The sequence below is a fragment of the Numenius arquata genome, chromosome 12 (genome assembly GCF_964106895.1).
Source record: "Numenius arquata chromosome 12, bNumArq3.hap1.1, whole genome shotgun sequence".
Classification (NCBI taxonomy): Eukaryota; Metazoa; Chordata; class Aves; order Charadriiformes; family Scolopacidae; genus Numenius; species Numenius arquata.
Window position 1 is genome coordinate 8751117 of NC_133587.1, and position 18222 is coordinate 8769338.

The 18222-nt window shown below is 40.4% G+C and overlaps 1 protein-coding gene across 1 annotated transcript in view; it reads left to right on the plus strand.

Moving 5' to 3' along the window:
* Window positions 1–1239: 1239 nt before the first annotated feature.
* Window positions 1240–18222, plus strand: part of RIPOR3 (RIPOR family member 3) — a 31554-nt gene continuing 14571 nt past the window's right edge. Inside the window, exons 1-11 of the mRNA XM_074157381.1 lie at window positions 1240–1340; window positions 5263–5409; window positions 8701–8779; window positions 9551–9574; window positions 9705–9758; window positions 10485–10634; window positions 11106–11169; window positions 11555–11598; window positions 12283–12408; window positions 12837–12839; window positions 15092–15237. Of these exons, the coding sequence (XP_074013482.1) occupies window positions 1240–1340; window positions 5263–5409; window positions 8701–8779; window positions 9551–9574; window positions 9705–9758; window positions 10485–10634; window positions 11106–11169; window positions 11555–11598; window positions 12283–12408; window positions 12837–12839; window positions 15092–15237 (938 nt within the window). The remainder of the gene's footprint in view (window positions 1341–5262; window positions 5410–8700; window positions 8780–9550; window positions 9575–9704; window positions 9759–10484; window positions 10635–11105; window positions 11170–11554; window positions 11599–12282; window positions 12409–12836; window positions 12840–15091; window positions 15238–18222) is intronic.

An 18222-nucleotide genomic window follows, 5' to 3' on the forward strand; every position in this document is an offset into this window, starting at 1 on the left:
TGATACCTGAAGCACAGTCACTTACAGTGATTCCCTGTACTTGTACACTATCTCAGAATTAGCTAAACACTCTCAAACCTCACTTTTGTTGGGGAGTGTATATAACCACTCAGCTCTTTATGTGCAGTCTGGAAGAGCCTAGAGTTAGGTTGCTTTCCAAGTTAGTGGCAGAGCAAGGAAAAGAGACTTATCGTGACATTTCTGGGCTTCTACTCTGATTAATTGTAGCCACGCTGGTGGGATAGTGTCAGGCCTAGGGGTTGATTGTGGATGTTTCTTTCCAGTACCTACTCTGATAGATGGGGAGCTCACTGTTCTTCAGAACACATTCTGCAATGTAGGACTAACTTTTGCTTGGAGCATCTCCATGTAGAGCTCTTTATTGGAGTTTGTACTTCTATCTGCAAATAGATACTCCAGCTTTTTGTTTTACTCAGTTTTACTCAGTGGTGGTGTTTACATTACACCAGCTTGAGGGGGGAAGGAAGGGAATTTTTCTGTATATTAACTGTCTGGGTGATTTTCTACAGCTGCTTTGAAGGATATGTCTGTTACTTATATTGTAACTTGGATTCTATAGACATATGGCAGAGAGCACAATTCTCCAGAAAGCAAAAGAGTTTGACTGATGGAAAGCAGAAGAGAGCAATCCAAGAGAAATCCTGCCAGAGGAGGAGCATGAACCTGAAATTTTCTGTTGAAACCGGACTTCTGCCTTGGACTTAAGTACCACACAGCCAATTCTACCATTGACTGCAGTGTGGCTCTGCACAGATGCAAGGAACTGCTTTTTGGATCTGACTAAATCTGAAGCTTAAGTATTGTTCTGGCATCCATACTGATTTGGAAATACACCGGTTGGCCTGAGCTCCTTAAGCAGTGGGACAATTACAGGGTTTTTAAAAAATCAGAAATGCAGAGAGCCTGTGAATTGAGGCTATTCTGGCTTTTACATAGTGAGTTTGTAAAATCAATCAGAACTTGAAGAGGGCATGAGAGATTTCATTTTAGACTATTCAGCCCCTTATTAATTGTGTTGTGGATGGCAACAGAGGAAACGTGTATAGCAGACAAGTCTTTTTTTTCCTATTTAATCTACTGTCTCTTGTTCTGACTTTCCACTTTCATGCAGCTCAGCACTTGCAGCAGCACAGGTCTAAGCCTGAACTGCTAAGAATGTTTTGACTCATCTGTTTTTCTGTTTATTTCAGAAGCCGATAAACTTCCTGGCTGGCCATCATGTCGGTCAAACTCACATTTGTCTCTCCCAGTGATGGGGGTGGTATCAGCAGGAGCTGCTCCTTCACTGGATTCAGCACTGTGCAAAGCAGAAAATTAGCGTAAGTAACACAAAAAGAAAAGCACCTGATTGTTTGGGCAACAGACATTAGGTACTGTGAATGTATTTTTTAACTTAAGGCATCTATGTGTAGAAGTTGTTCCTTAGTTTTTATCTTAAAGCTATTGAGTGTTGTCATGGTTCACTGATAAATAGCTGTTTCACACCATGCTGCCTTACTACTATGCACACTGTGCTTCAGAGATGGCTGGATTTCAGAGGTTGAGTGTCAGACTGTTAATAGTGTCCATTTCTTCTATAGAAATGAAGGGCTACAACCCCTCCTGCTTGCAGCCTAGTAGTAACTGGTGTTTCCTGATTAAAACCTTCTGAATAGTTATGGTAATTAAAAATCTCGTAGACCTCTAAAAGATGGGGGTGTTAATGGTGAATCCCGGCAAAATATGTAACCGAACCCAGCTAGATTCTCCTGGTGTTATTTAAGCAGAGCAGCATTACATGAGAGGATGGGCTGCTTTCTGGCAATGCCAGAAATGAGAGGAAGGGAGGAATATGAACAGGCCAAAAAGGCCACTGCAAAATTGGTGCTGTCGGTAACAGGTCTATAGGGTAGCCAAGGTTGCAGTCCACTCTTCAGTCAGGCCCTGTAATTGCTAAACCATCCTGCACTGTTTTTCTCTTTTTCCTTGTCATAAATTGTTTAGCATTGCTCTAGGTAGATAACTGTGCAGCTTTTCCACTAGAAGTGCTCTTGTTCTTTTTCTGAGTTTACAGATCCCTGTATAGCCTGTCGAGTGCTTTTAGAAGATATGATATATGAATGGAAAATTAATATAATCTCTGACTGCCAGTGCATGCTAGAGTAATAACAGAGTGAATCATTTAGCAGTATCATATAGAAGTATTGGAAAGTGTGGCTCTAAAGGTATTGTACTCAAAAAAAACTATTGTTTATCAGTAAAATACCTGACTCATCCTAAAATATATTTTCAAAGAATCAAATGACTTTTAGTTAAACACAACATGGTAAAGCATGAGCAAAAATGAAATTCCATCATGATTGTGATGTTATCAAGAAGTCTTCACATTTGAGTAAGTTAATTTGTTGTGGAAGGTGAAAAATAATATTACACCTAGCAAAGATCAGACATCTGAAATCACACCATTTGCTAAGATCTTGAGAAAACCACTGTCAATAAATGATATAAACAGACTTGAGCTCAAGTACATAATGGGAGTTCTAGCAGGGAAAGGATCTAACAGGAAAACTGTTGAACAGCTGTTTCTTCAAAAAAGGCACAGTCCAGCAGGGTAAGAACGCTCCAAACAGAAGAGTTCATATATCCCTTAAGATTATTCTGTTACTTTTAGCTGCAAAGATTTTCTAACCAATGCCTCTCTTTATGCATTTTTTGTGATGTTGCTTTTCATTATTCAACTGTGTAGACAGACAGTTTCATTGAGGAATAAGCGCAATAAGGAAAATTTGTGTACTGGATACTCAGTCATAGCCCAGTGAACACCCGAGAGCCTTCTCCAGCATAGTGAAGAAATTTTTAAATTGCCCTTTCCTAACTTATCTCTCCCTCAGGCGCTGTTGCAAAACACAGCAGGAGATTGCAGGGGCCCTGTGCAAGGTCTATCCAAAGGATGACACACAAATCGGGTCCACATGGAGATTCTTAAGCAGATGCTAAATATACTTTCGCATTTCTTCAGCAACTTCCTTTTGAGGCCCTCAATAATACACACTATTTCATTTTTCCTCACAATGGTCTCCACAGGAAGTAAATGTTATTACTGTTATCTATAAAGTGGGAAATCTGATACTTAAATGATTAAGTTCACAAGGGAAAGCAGCAATATAGCATCTAGCTTTTAGCTACTGTCCCTAAAGGCCCCTGTCAGCCACTTAACTTTTCTATGGAATGTATGAAAATGGGATTGTTAACATCAGTGTACCGAGTATGTACAGGCTACATCAGTCAGTTGGAGATACTGAGGAAAATGGTGAGATTTAAATCCCAGCCTATCTGTATGCAGTGCTTAAATGCTGTACTGTAACTGAAGGGAAATGTTTTCCTGAATTTAGGATTTGCAGTCCAAAAATCTGAAGGTAAATATCAAAGTCCTTTCCTTTCCAAAAATAAACAAAAGCCAGGAGTAATTTGAGCTTTTTAATTTCAAAAGACAGAATTATCTTATATTTTCGATATGGTATCTTGCTAATTAGAGTACTCTTCTAAAGCATGGAGCTGAATGCTGTTTCCTTCTTTGCGTGAAAGAATTTTAAGTGATGATCCTTCTAGGAGACTCTTTCAAGTGCTGTTATTGGCTGGACTGTTCCTTCCAGTGTTATTGCTGTCGAAACCCTTTCTCTTTGCATGGAATACTCAAAGATCCATTATCTTAAAAAGAAAACAATACGAATGCAAGTTTCTAATTTAACAGTTATGCTCCTTGTTGAAGATAACCTGAGCTCCAAATGATTTGGTTAATTAATACTTAACATTAAGCCATCATAAAAAAATAAGATAATGATTGGGGTGAAGAAATTAAATATCCAGTAATGTTTGGCAACACCTAATTTCAACAGATTTTTTGCAGATTATACGTTAAAACATGGAGTTAAGTGGAAAATTAGCACCAGGATAATTAAAGTAGTTACTCAAAGGTTTCAATAATATGACTGGGGACAGCTCTCAGGTGTGCTGGGCCTGGGATTTAATCACCAGGGTCGATAATCTCTTTAGGCATTCAGCCACATGCCTGGAACTTAAACCAGCCATTGGCTAAGTATTAGGCCATCATTTCTCCAGGTGAGCTGAATTAAAGATAGAGATTGTAGAGAACATGGAAAGCTTCTCTGAGAGCATTCTGTTGGCTTGGTGGAATGAGAAAGTTCTTTAGATAATGTTATCTTAGAATCTTGTCTTACAGGGAGTATTAACAAAACCATATAAAAATAAATAAGGCTTGGAGGAGTGTGTAGATAGAGGTAAGCCAGGATCTGCCAATGGGAGATATATATTTGCATTATTTTCTGCTTTAAATGTTGTAAATGTATATATAACTAATGGCTTGGGTGTGCTAACTCTTTAGGTTAGCACAAAAAAATCCTGTGTGGGGGACTCCTGTTAGAAATGATATTTAATTTTGGTTTTGCACTTGCTTTTAAAAATAAGTGATGTGTTAGACACTGAAAAAACACCTTCATAATCATATCTTGTGTGCAATCTGGGCTTGCTAGCTTGCTTTTCTGAAATGTAGTAGGGCTCTAAGCCATCATTTAAATGGATGGTGAATGCAGGCAAAGAAACAGCTATTTTTAAAGGCTTTTCATGTTAGCTTTATCAGTTAGACTTTGAGCAGATCAAAAGTTTGTTGCCTTGTTTTCCTGAATTGCAGGTGAGAGTCAGAATGGGAATGTCCTTGTCCTGCAGTGTGGCTTACTTAGCTAGTTCTGTAGTTGACCCGACAACTGGTGTGAATGGGCACACAGAAACAGGGCCTTAGCTGCCTGCCATGTGTGTCTGTTAAGACAATTGCTAACAGCATGAACATTAACTTGTTGTTAATCTGGTATAAAGATGAGCTTTTCTCTTTCTTGCTCGGTACCCCCTCTATCTTCCAAAAGAATTGGGGACCTCTGTGATTTTTCTTTATTTAAAAAGAATAAAAGAGAACCACCAGGATTCTCTGAGTCTGTATCATCCTTGGAGAAGATGTTTCTTACTGTTATTGTTGAAGTCACAAAAAACTTGCAGCTCTTCTGCACTAGGTATTTAGGGCTGGGTCTTAACTTTCGAATGTTATCTGTGAAAGTATTCTCTGTGTCCCCAAGAGCTTTGTTCTTTTGAGTAAAGCTATATGGGATTGGATACATAACTTGTTGGGCTTCTCTCTTCTCCCTGGTGATAAGTTTTGCACCTTTCCCATTTTTTTTTTTTCTTTTTCTACAGAAAGTCTCTTGGCAGAAGTTCAGTGAGATCAAGAATGTCACTGAAGTCCCCCAAGGCTTATAATTCCCTGCAGAAGGGGGCAATCATCTGGGATCCAAAACCACTGCAGGTGAAGAAAATTTTTGAAGCTTTGAAGAAAGGACTTAAGTAAGGACCTTTTAAATATTGTAATTTGCCTTACCTAGTCATGCTGCTTAAGTCTGTGTATTGCTGCTCTCTGTCTCCATCTGGCATCTCTAAAAGTATGTAGTGACTTTTCCAGACACTGGCTTGGGACCTTGTGAAACAAGTTTCACTTGCTCTCAGACAATCTACTTGCAAACAAAGTCCTCTGCTGTTTTTGTTTGTTCCTAGTTTGTTATGCTTCTCTAAAAAGGGGCAGGCAGAACTGTGGGGAGATTCTCCATCTCTTGGGGAGTAACTAAGCTCTGTTGAGGAAGGGAGGCTTTCAGAGCGCACAGGGTGGCAGGCAGGAAATCTGCAGATCAAGGAGAGACTGGGATAGGGATGGGGCAGCCAGACCTGGGGAGTGATTGGCAGAAAGTTTCTGGAGAGGAAGCTGTGTGGAGTGTGTTTTGACTCAAAAAGCTGACTCAAAACCAAGTCTGAAAGCGAGGGTGTGCCCTGCAAGGACACAGTGGGGGGCTGGTTCATAAACGATTTCTATTGTCTCTATGCTAATTAGAGAACACTTAAAGTAAAAAGTTAGATATTCTGGTGGGTTTGGGTTTTGGTGTTTGTGTGTTGTGTTGGTTTGGTTTTTTTTTTTAAATATAATTAAACTCTGGAGTTCAAAAGTCCTGTTTCATCTCTAGGTGGCTTGTTGTAAGGGAAAGTCTAAGCAGATCCACCTGAAAACTTCAGCTGACTTGAGGTGATGAAACAGAGCTGTAGTGTAACTCCATCTTCTTACTTCATCTTAATGTAAATAGCATTATCTTGCTTTAACTGTAGCACAACTTCAGAGTCTTTATTATGGTTGACTGCACAGTCAATGGTGCATCAGTACAGACTTGAGTGAAAAGGTTAAAGACCAATTTTGTCCATTGCCTCTGTCTGGCAGATGTGGGGTACACACAGCAGACATAATAGAGATCAAAGGATGAGCTGCCAATCTGAATTTAGGGTATTCTGGCTTTGAGGAAGCTGTCAGTTACCTCATAGAACTGCTGATATTATTCAGTGCTCAAATGGCAAATAAAACATGGATGAGCTTGCTCCCTTGGTATTATAGACCAGAAAGGAAGTGCTTTTTGCCTCCATCAGTGATTGAAACTTATCAACCTTTAACTGAGTCCTCAAATGTTATTCTATAAAAATGCACATTTTGACCCATCAGCATCAACTGTTATGATTTTAGCCTAATATCATAGGAACTTAATTTACACCCTGAAACTACTATCAGCAGATAACATACCTTTCCTTGGATTTGTAAACCCTGTTGCTCTTTCTGCTGGCAGCCTACTCAAAGTTCCTTCATCTATGTTGCAGCTGTCCTCAGAATTGTGCTACTGTATTAATTCTAATCATAGTTTGTTTTCTTAAGCAAAGAACATAAAATACACTGTAATAATATGTTGTAAACTCAGATATGTCACGTTTTTTATTCCAATAAAAGACTATAAAGTCTTAGCCCGAAAAATATCAGTCAATGTCGCACTAGTGGATTTGGATTTAACACAAATAACAAAACCAAATGTTTTTGCAGAGTTTAGAATTTATCAGAGCATAGGGAGGAGAAACCATAGAGGGGATCAGAATTTGTTCCCAGTTCTGCAGGGAATGCCACATGACCAGACTCCTGCCAAAACTGAGGAGCTCACTAATTGACTAAAGTAACCTACAGAAAACAACCGTATCAAATAGCAATGCAAAGTCCAAATTTTAAGTAGATGCAGACTAAGTCCACTTGGTGCTGGAGTGACTTGAATTTTTAGTACAGAACATGTTTTACGTGCCTCTTTCTTTCTTTATAGCTATAGCAAATAACTCTTTATTCTGTAAACCATCTGGGTACCATTCCATCAAGCTGGCAATTCTAACATACTTAAATCTAAAAGTGATGAAGCTCTTCTAAAAGGAAAGTGAACCCTTTTCTGCCACCAGCCTTGGCTGCTTCTGCACTGAGTTGTTAATAGGCAAGTGTAAAGAGCAGACTGAATGCTGGAGCCACTGGGTGTCTTGAGGGAGCTGGTTTTGTAACAGTAAGAAAATGAAATGCATCAAAGCAAATGTGAAGAAGTGCAGCTGTCTAAAATGAAGCTTTTTTTGACTGCTCAGAGACTGTGTCTTATAACGTAGCATTTACCAGGTGACTCTTGTTCCCTTTTAAGCATAAGAGGAAAAAGTTACCAAAGTCTGCTCTGTATTAAAAGCAAAGTTGGAAGAGGATGGTCTCAGCAAAAATAGTTTAAGGCTCTGCGGGGAACTCCGAAGGGACAACCCTTGCATGCAAGCGACTCTGTGGAAGCCAATTGGCATCAAGTGCTTCACACCTTGCAAAATAGTTCCTATTCTGGAAAAAGTAATGGTTACATTAAGAAATTGCCTAGCATGCTAAAAGGTGGTATTCATCTCTGCTAAAACACTGAATGTCATGTGCCCTACCTTACATGTGAAGTACTTCCATGAGCTTGGTTTTGTAGTCCAAGTGTTTCATGTTGCAGTTCTTTGACTTTGTAAGATGGAGTTGGTTGATGAATTCTTAGTCCTCAGTAACTTTAGTCTCAGTAAGAAGAGACTTACTCAACAAATGAACTGAATTTTCTACCTTACAGAAAAGGTTCCAGCAGGCCAAACAGGAATAGTTAGAGAAAGCTGAAAAGGAGATCTGTGAGCAGAGTTATATGTGTGTGTTAGAACTTGCTCTTCTCCTCCTACATTGCTCCTTCCCTCTTGCCTTTAGTAGTACTTATGGCTCTGCTGTCTTGTTTTGTTTTGCCTTGTGTTCCCAGAATAAAGCCTATCTTTCACTTGAATGATCTATTTTAGATGAAGGGGAAACAAGAAATAGCGAATGTCTGACTGCAGTGTGTGTATGTATATGCCTTATACACCAGTGGTGGCCTTCTTGAATCACACTGTAGCATTCCACATCTTGGAGGCGTAAAAAGGATTCAGGAGGATTCCTAACTAATGTACAGCATCTTTAACTGTTGGGTAACAGTAACCAGCATCTGCTGGCGCTCTTTGCATACAGATGCTCCTCTTGGAATGACTTTGCATTTAGGACAAATACTTGTCTAAGGAAACCACGCTTTCTCATCCCATGTGGACCCCATGTCCCTCTGTATAGCCATTCACATCTCTAAAGAGTAAAACAAGAGGAATCTTCTCTAGAAGGAAGTTGCTTTGTAACATTCTGCTGAAAAATTCTTTGGAGAGGTGTTATAATTAATGTATCAGAAGAATGTAAATCTGGGGTTTCTTCCTCTCTAGTGAATACTTGGAAGCACATCAGGCTGAACTGGATTATCTCTCTGGTCGACACAAAGATACCAAAAGGAACTCCAGATTGGTAAGATGCTTGTAATCTTAAATACTTAAATGACTTTAAAAATCAAGTCACAGAAGTAGATGCTTTCTCACATCTCGGACTCCCAGGGGTTTTCCAGTTAAAGCACTGAGGTGAGATCCAGCAAGGCATCACAAACAGAAACTTATCAAGCAAGTTAGCTCTTGATGTGAGACTTAAACTTGGGATTTCTCATGTTCAATGTTCAGTAGTGTTCTTCAGATAGTGTTTCTTTACTGGGATGGTATCTCCTCAAGTCTCTTTAGTGATCAGTCTTCATACCTGACTCTGTATGGACAGAAATGGTTATAAAGATCGGGCTTTGTTTTCTGTAGTTTGTGAACATGTCCTTGTAACCTAGATTCTGTCATGTTCACAGCTCCCTAGAAGTACCTTCAGCAGCAATGCTAATGAAAAGACAACTCACAGACCCGACTTTGCCTTTCATTTGGGAAATAATGGGTAGATTTTTTTAAAAAAAGATAAATATTGGAAACTCCAGTGTACCATGACCACTGTCCAAGTCCTTGTTATAGCTGGTGGAGAGACTCTTACTGTCTCATTTCAAGCATCTGTGAAAACAAACCAACCAACCATGCACAGAAAATGAAACTACTTCTAAAAATGCTGGACTGTCTTGTAGTAGTAAACAATGCGTCTTAATTTAGTGTCACTTAAGATATGTGTAGTGAGTCTTGCAGTAAATATGAAAGTATTGTTAATATGTACGAATATACGTGCTCTTCTACTCAGCCTCTCCTATTTCTCTTTCAGGCTTTCTACTATGACCTGGATAAGGTAAGACTATTGAGGATGAGATGAAATGTTGCAAGTAGAGATAAATGGATGATGTCTACTGTGTTACTTAAAGGCATGTTTAGGAAATAATTTCTCAAGTCCTCCCTTCTCTCTCCCCCCTCTTCAAAAGCAAATCCGCTCTGTGGAGAGATACATCAGAAAACTGGAGTTTCACATTAGCAAGGTAAGAGGGTTTATATCTGGTAAGGCTTACTCTGCTATATAAGCAAACTATCTAAACAGAAAATACTTTGATTATAATTCATCTGAAGGGGAATAATGCTGGGTACTTTCTGCAAGCTGTAACCACTCTTTTTACAGAAGAAGGGGATTTTTATTTATTTTCTTGAATGGCTCTATTCAGGCTGAAAATTGGGTGCAACCCAACCTGAGTTTGCCTGTGAAACCAGTTTGCATACTCTGCCAGTTTATTCAGAAAATGGTGCTGTGGGAAGACTTGCATGTTCTCCCCTGCTTCCCACGAGGGGCCAAATGGGCAGTTCTGTAGAGTGTCTGCTGTTTGCCATCTGCTTCCTAAGGAATCGAGTCTCTCCTCTGACATAGCTAAAGGTGTAGGTGTGTTAATCTGTATTGAGGGAATCAATTTCCTGCTCCCCAAGTAATATTTCCCTGAACAAAGTGTTGCTCTACTCCTTGTCTTCTAGTCTGATAATAGCAGACCAAATTGTTTCTTAATATCCCATGCTTTTTTGTAAGAATATCTACAAACTGTTATACTCTAATCAGTCTGTAAAATGCAGGAGTTACAGTATTCTGCAATACTATGACAATGGGATTTGTTTGGGATTTTTTGCCAGAAAAGACTGCTGATGTTCTTTTGCAAAACTTATTTAAAACTATGCTGTGGTAATTCTTGTTCATTTTTCCCCCAACTTCCCAAATCTTCAAGGTAGAAGAACTCTATGAAGCTTACTGTATCCAGTGCAGACTACGAGATGGGGCCACTAATATGAAACATGCCTTTTCCTTGTCTCCTTCCACCAAAGCCTCCAGAGAGAGCCTAGTGGAGCTTTACAAGAACTTCCAAGAGTGCACAGAGGTAGGAAATACTACACCCATGTAACAAAGACCTGACTGTTCCTCAGCAAAAAATGTATGAGCACTTGCTGCTGGCTGCTTTTTTAATGGTGTGGGTTAAAAACTTAACGTGTGAATGCAATACAGGTATATAATGTGAACTGAAGCTTGTCAGATAAATACCTTACAGGCTCTATATTTCTATGCCCCTCTTTTGCCCCTACTCAATTTGGCTTCATGCGTTCATGAAGGCAAGTGAAAAATTCTTTGAATTTCTGCTTTAATACTGGGGTCCATTATGACTTCCACCAGAAGTAATTGGGTGGAGAGTTGAATAAAGAATAAGCTCTGCTGTGTTCCACTCTTCCGTGGAGCGGCAAAAAAAAAAAAAAGCTGAAGTCCTTTAAAAATGAGATAAGAAAATGGGATGTATGGGAAGGTAGCTACCCTGTGCTACTCTTCAGTCATAGTGACTGTTCAGTCTTTCTTTTAGGACATGTGCTTTATAGAAGGGGCATTGGAGGTCCATTTGGGGGAGTTTCACTTGAAGATGAAAGGTACGTTCCTTTCTTGTTTCCTTCAAGACTCATCAGTTGATTTTGGGTTTCCTGTGTAGTGATCTGATCCACTGTTCAATGTCAGTTGCTTCCGCTGGCTCTCTGGATCTGACCCTGAGCAGAATTTTAGCAGACTTCTGTTTGCTGTTTGCTTCAGTGTGTATCTGCAACAGTATTTGATATTTGAGTACAAAAGCTGAAAATCTTTCTTTGACCTCAATTGAAGTTTGTCCTTCTAAGAGTGTTTTGGGCTGGTGGCATGGCTTCTGCACAGGGTTGAGCACAGGGGGTGTTACTGAGATAGCTTCCAATAAATAAGGTGACTGAGGCTTTGGGGGAGCATTTCAATCTCTACAAGTATTAGGATATTTCTTTCTCTTTTCAGGGTTGGTGGGCTTTGCACGTCTCTGCCCGGGGGACCAGTATGAGGTACAGTATACAGCAATTAATTTTGTCCTTTATTTTACTGCTGTGAGTTTGCAGTAAAAGAACTGGAGAGCAAGGGCACAACATGTAGAAGGCGAGCAGGAAACTGACTATGATAAAACCACGCGCTGCTCTGATGAGAACAGCGCTTTGGCATGTTTGCTAGTTACTCTGCCCTCTGAGACTGAAGAGGGAAAGATGTGATTCCAGTGTTATGAGAGGGTTTAAAAGATGGCAGTGGTTGTGTATCAAAACCAACCTGTCAGACCTTTGTCTTCAAAGTTTCCCTAGAATCAAGTAACAGTTGCTGCCTGTTTCTTGGAAGATTGTTCTTGGTGTGATTTGAATGCGTCTTAGTCCGTTACTGGGTTGCTCTCCTGCTTCTAACACTGGCAAATGAATTCCAGTGTGCCTTGTGTTTCAGTGATGCAACATTTGCTACGCCAACCTAGTTCTGCAGTTCTTCTAGAATGGGTTGGATGTGTCATATGGCACTGAGTTACGGTGTTAAAACCTGCAACCTGAATTCTTGCCTCCAATCTTCTAGCTTTATCCAAGTTCCTAAATGTATAGCGGCCAAAGAAGTGGCTTTGCCTCTGCAGTACTGGAACAGTGTGAGGCCTATGGACTGAAGGGAAAGTTCTGGAATATGTGGACCCAACATCCTTTTTCCTTTGTGGTTTCTAGGTGTTTGTGCGACTGGGACGCCAAAAATGGAGGTTGAAAGGCAAAATTGAGACAGATGACAGCCAAACATGGGATGAGGAAGAAAAGATTTTTATACCCAATCTCCATGAGAAGTTTGAAATCAAGGTGTGGTGTATAATGGTTGGATTGGAATCAGTGGGTTAACAGGTCTTCTGCCATACTACTTACCTGTGAGGCTGCCAAGCATTTGTCAAAATTAAGAAGTTTTCTTGCAAAAATGGCAGTTAACCAGTGGTCTGCCTACTGAACAGACATCTACTCCTGTTTCTCCTTCACTCCTTGCACTTGTAACTGTGTTAGTGCATCTGCTGGTGAAGTTTAGATGTGGAGACAAAAAGATGTGTATGTATACATCTCCCATGTGGAATATTAAGTATGTGGAGTTCTGTTCTCCACTGAAAGATAAATACGTGTATGGAAAGCCTATCATTGCACACATGTATATTCTGAATGTGTAGTTTACATGTCCCTTTACCCTGGATGTACTGTGGACTTCTTGGTCATGTTTTACTCCAGAGATTGTTGCTTAACAGCAAGTTGAATATGGGCTGGTAGTGGTGGCCCATAGGCCCCAGGTGGCCAAGAAGGCCAATAGCATCCTGGCTTGTATCAGAAATAGTGTGGCCAGCAGGAGCTGGGGGAGTGATTGTCCACCTGCTCTTGCCACTGGTGAGGCTGCACCTCGAGTACTATGTTCAGTTTTGGGCCCCTCACTACAGGAGGGACATCGAGGTGCTGGAGTGAGTCCAGAGAGGAGCCATGAAACTGATGCAGGGTCTGGAGCACAAGTCCCAGGAGCAGCTGAGGGAACTGGGGTTGTTCAGCCTGGACAAAAGGAGGCTGAGGGGGAGACCTTATCGCTCTCTACAACTACCTGGAAGGAGATCGTAGCAAGGGGGGAATTGGTCTCTTCTCCTAACTAACAAGTGATAGGATGACATGAAATGGCCTCAGGTTGCACCAGGAGAGGTTTAGACTAGGTATTAGGAAATATTTCTTCACTGAAAGGGTTGTCAAGCATTGGAAGAGGCTGCCCAGGGAAGCGGTTGAGTCACCATCCCTGGAGGTTATTTAAAAAACAGGTAGATGTGGTGCTGAGGGATGTGGTTTAGTGTGGACTTGGCAGTGTCAAGTTAACAGTTAGACTTGATGATCTCTTTTCCAACCTAAGCAATCCAATGATTTTGTATCTGCCAAGAACCAATAGCATTTATATACTGGTAAAACCTGTCTGTACTTTATGTCTTTATTTAGAGTTCTGACACTTTTTTAAAGTGCCTCAGAAGAGGTCACATCTTTAACAGTAAGGGACCTGTGTTAGTGGCCTGTGATACATAGATGACAAATTGTGGGTACCCCTTGGGGGAAGCTTGTAGTTTCCATAGACCCCTGTGCAGCTGCAGCTGGCATTGGTTCTGGCACTTACCTGGCAGGTGGAGCTAATCCTTAAACAGCACTTCCACTGTAGTCTGGCATCTTTCGTGGGCTTGACTCTGCAGTGTGACACCTGTCAACCTAAAAGGAGCTGAGACTGAGGGCCGAGCTGGATCCTATTCTACTAGGAAACTGTGCCAGTGCAGGGTTTCAAGTTTTGACAGCTGTGTTAAAGCAGCCATTGCAATGTTCCTCTGCTATCTGGCAGCAAGAACTGGGTTACATAGGAGAGACTCTTTGGCATCTTGTCAGCACGGCCTTTGGAAATGTGCTTATAACACATTTTCTTGCTGCCACTGCACAATGAAGATCAGGTGAGAGGCTAATTCAGATCCCTGTTTTCCCATAATAGTTGTAAAAACTTGTATTACTTTGTATGACAATGAGAGTTCTACACTTTTTGTCAGCTTATGAAAGTCTACTGACTAATGTTCTCCACACTCTCCTGCTCTTTCCACTTTGTAGTTAATAATCTTTACCCAGTACAAATACATAGCAGGTTTAAAAAGGAAAAAAAAAAGATATGCAAAATGCCGAAGAGTGTTCCAAGAGGAGCCTGGCAACATAACTTCTGCTAGCTCTTAAAGGAGATGTAGGCACGTAACTAATTCCTGAAGTGGACTTTAAGCACTAGTGCTAAAATTCTGTGCTGTCTGATGCTTTGTGCACTTCCAGAACAATTTGATCTTCAATTGGAAGTATGTTTTTATAGCAAGTGTTTGATTAGATTATTTTTTTTAAGTAGCTGAAGAAGCAAAGTGCCAGCCTGGGAAAACCTCAAGTCTGTAACTGCATTGATAACGAACTCGGAGCCACCTGCAGAGCTAGAGGAAAGAACTGACACAAGTTCCGATTTTGGTCCACAGCTGAGCTCAGGACAGTTAGAAAGGTCACAGTGGGTGCAGACAGTTGTGCTTCCAGATCTTTTAGGCAATTGTGAGCTGAAATAGTCTAGGTAGGCTTATATACTTCTCTGTACTATATATTTTTTTATAACAGTGTTGCTCTAATACATAGAGAAAGCTAAACCTTCTACTATAAATGACAACTACTTGTATGTATACCAGAGCTAGAATTTTTCTTGAAATCATAGTCTACCAAATCCTGCTGTTGGAAGTGCTGTACAGCTCTGTCTCTTCCCAAATCATAGAACTCTTTTCCTCTTTGCCATCTGTGACATATTCCTTGTGGCATATTGGCTTACAACAGTTTAGCAGCTCAGAACTGAGTATCAAGGTTTAAAGTTTGTTGTGGGCCTCGGAGCAGATGTGAGCCTTGCGTGTTATCCTTTGCATGCACACAACTTAGGCTCATCTGGTAAGATGAAAATGGGTGTGTTTGTCTGTCCCTGCAGGTGACAGAGCTGCGAGGACTGGCCACTATTCTAGTTGGTGTCGTGACATGCGACAGCATAAACTTCTTTACAACCAAGCCTCAGGCAATCATTGTGGATATAACTGAACTGGGCACCATCAAGCTACAGCTGGAGGTCCTCTGGAAGTAAGTAGAGCTTCAAATGAAAAAAGCTGGAGCTAAACATTTGAAATAAATTAAAGGCTCCGAAGTATGTCACTTAGTAGTGTTCAACATCACAGTCCTCTTTCCATTGCAGAGCAGGTGCAGGATAGATAGCAGCCACAGGCTTCCTCGCAGCAACCCCGGCTACTGTGCCTGATCTCTGACTGTGGGACCAGTCTTCAGGAAGGGAGGGGGGGAAGGCACAGAAGCTATTTCTATGACCTGTAGTTCTTGGTGTTGATGTTACCAGGGCCATGGCTGGCCACACGAACTCCTAGTAGGCTTTAACTTAGCTCACCACTCTTCACAATGAGCGTTCAAGTCTAGCTCCAAGCAATGTATGTACATCTATAAAACATGAACAATAATCTTAAAGGTGATGAAATGAAACTGAAAATAGCAGCTTCTAGGTAGAATGAAAATATATAGTTGAAATCTAAGGACAATCACTATTACCAGGCCACAATTTGTTAAAAATGGAGCTTTCCTAAAGACTTAGCACCTTCATATTTGCACTGTTTACAATTATTGATATAAGGTCTGTGTGCTACAGGGAATCCTGGTTACAGATGCACTTTTTTAAAAGAGATGAGTATTTTCATGGTGCCTGTGATTTGTTGAATTGTTTTATAATTTAAATTTGTAAATCAATTTTTGTAGTGGATTACTGATGTTATTAAAAGCAAATTCTCACTTTTGTGGATGCTGCACTGGAACTTCTTCCTCACTTTTGACACACCACCATAGATTTTTGAGGTAGTAGTTATTCCTGTTTATGAGACTGTCACTCCATACTGAAAGTCTTGTCTGCAACAAATCAAAACTTTGAAACCTGTTTTTATTTCCTACTGTCCAGGGGTTACATCTAGCCATCTTAGTGAAGTGCCCAATTAAACGACGAGTGCTCTTCACTTCTACTTTTGTAGATGGCTTACTGCAGTCCTCAGTTCTTCCCAACCCAACATGGCAAAGAGGCATTTGAACACACCTCCACGATAAGGACCTTCTTGAAAGGCCACTTTGACTTGTGGATCTAAGCCCTCTCCAGGAAAAGCAGAGACTGAACAATGTTTAGATTAGGAAGGGTAGGGAGCTGTGCCTTGGCAGGCCAGACTCGCCTATGATTCAGCCTTATATGACTCTTCTTCTCTGGCTGTGCTGGTCTCTTGTTTTCTTAAAAATTACACAAAAAATAAAAAAACACAACCTTGTGTTGACTATGTAGTCTACCAAATATGCCCACAAGCCAAACAGATCTTTTAGTAAGAGAAAAGTATCCCTGCCCTTAGAGTAAAATAGACAAATGTATTTTACAATCAGACTTGATTTTTCAGGTCTTAATACCCTGTTTCTACTTCTAATTACCTTTGGAAGCATTGTTTGACTTAGAAATTGTCACAGTCACCACCAGGAGAAATGCCACAGGTTTTCTGTTGGGATTCCTGTTCAAGTGTTGATAAACAGTTTTCAGGTTGCATTTCTGGGGTTGGGGAAAGAAAAGCTTTATTGATCAACATACTGTCTTCTGAATGTCTTTTGTGTATGCTATGGTTCTTGAAGTTTACTGTTGATTTGTACTTGAAATTGGGCTGAAACATGAGTCTTGGCAACAGCTTCTGAAAACTATTTTCAAACACACACATTACTTGAAGTCTATGAGAAATAAACACACAGCAGAGTTTTGTCCACACCTTTTGTTTATGACACTTTTTCCTCCTGAGATCTAACAATGGGTATCAGTACATGTTTTGTTTTGGTGAGGTGCTGCAGCTGCTCTGAGACTTTTGAGGCCTCTGTTTCTTATTTGAGAAGCTGAGCCACTAATTAATTGGGTAACAAAGCCTCATTCCAGAAGCTTGCTGTGATCTTGCACTATATGCTCTATGAACCTTCCTCTTGCTCAGGCCAAGTTACATATGTATTCCCATTTGAATCTGAAAGCAGAGACATTTATGGTAGAATTATTGAAAACTGTATGGAATGGAGATAGTGCAAATTGCACTATATATATATATATTTTTTTTTAAAAGTAGGTCTTAAAATGACAGCCCTTTTACATGAAGGCCAATTAAAATATTCTTCTGTTTGACTTTGGCATGTCTTAGCATTGGGGAAGGAAGGAGAGAAGAGGGGCATAGGGGGATGTATAGGCTCTTATATATCCCTAGTGAAGTCTGATGCTTTTATTTGTTGTCTCTCACCCTTCAACAAACACACACCACAAAAGCTTGCTTTGGCTTCAATCTGGATGTAAAATGATCAAAAGCTCTACACAGAGTTATGAGCAGAAAGGACTGCAGGCCCAACCCTCTGCTTGCAGAGGTGCTTTTTTCTAAGGGAAGTCCTTTTTCCCTATGACTTCAAGCCTGATGTCTGAGGAAGCTAAGCTTGTGCAGCAAAGGAGGCATACTTTCTTTATTGAACAGGTAATAAAATCTGTCTTAGCAGATGGCACATTCATAGTGGAGTCTGGAAAAGATCACTTCAACCCTCTTCTTGTTGACCCACACAAACGGCACCTAACAGATAGATGCTCTTTATTTACTTTTGCTGGATCTGCTTGCTTGCCTTTCCTCGCTGTCATAACTTGCATAAATAATTATAAGCCTAAGTTGCTCTTCCAAGAGGACTGTACAAGGAAAAACCCCTTCCTTTCCTGGGATATTGTATAGTTTCTCAGATAACATCTAAATCTCCAAAGCAAAGGACATTTGAGACTAAAAGTTCTAAAAAAAAAAATGCAGTTTAAATTATGTTGACTCTTAGTTGTTGCAGTAGCTTGCAGCTCAGAGCGCAGCTTTTGATTGGCAAGATGAGCACTTCTGTGGCATTTGGGGCAACCATCACCCAGCTTTTAGAGTTGGCAACAGCTGAGCTGGGAGCGGGGTTAGCGATGATGCATTTTCTTTGGGAGTTAATCCCCACTTGGAATTTTTCAGCATATGAGAAAACTCTGTCTGCATGTCT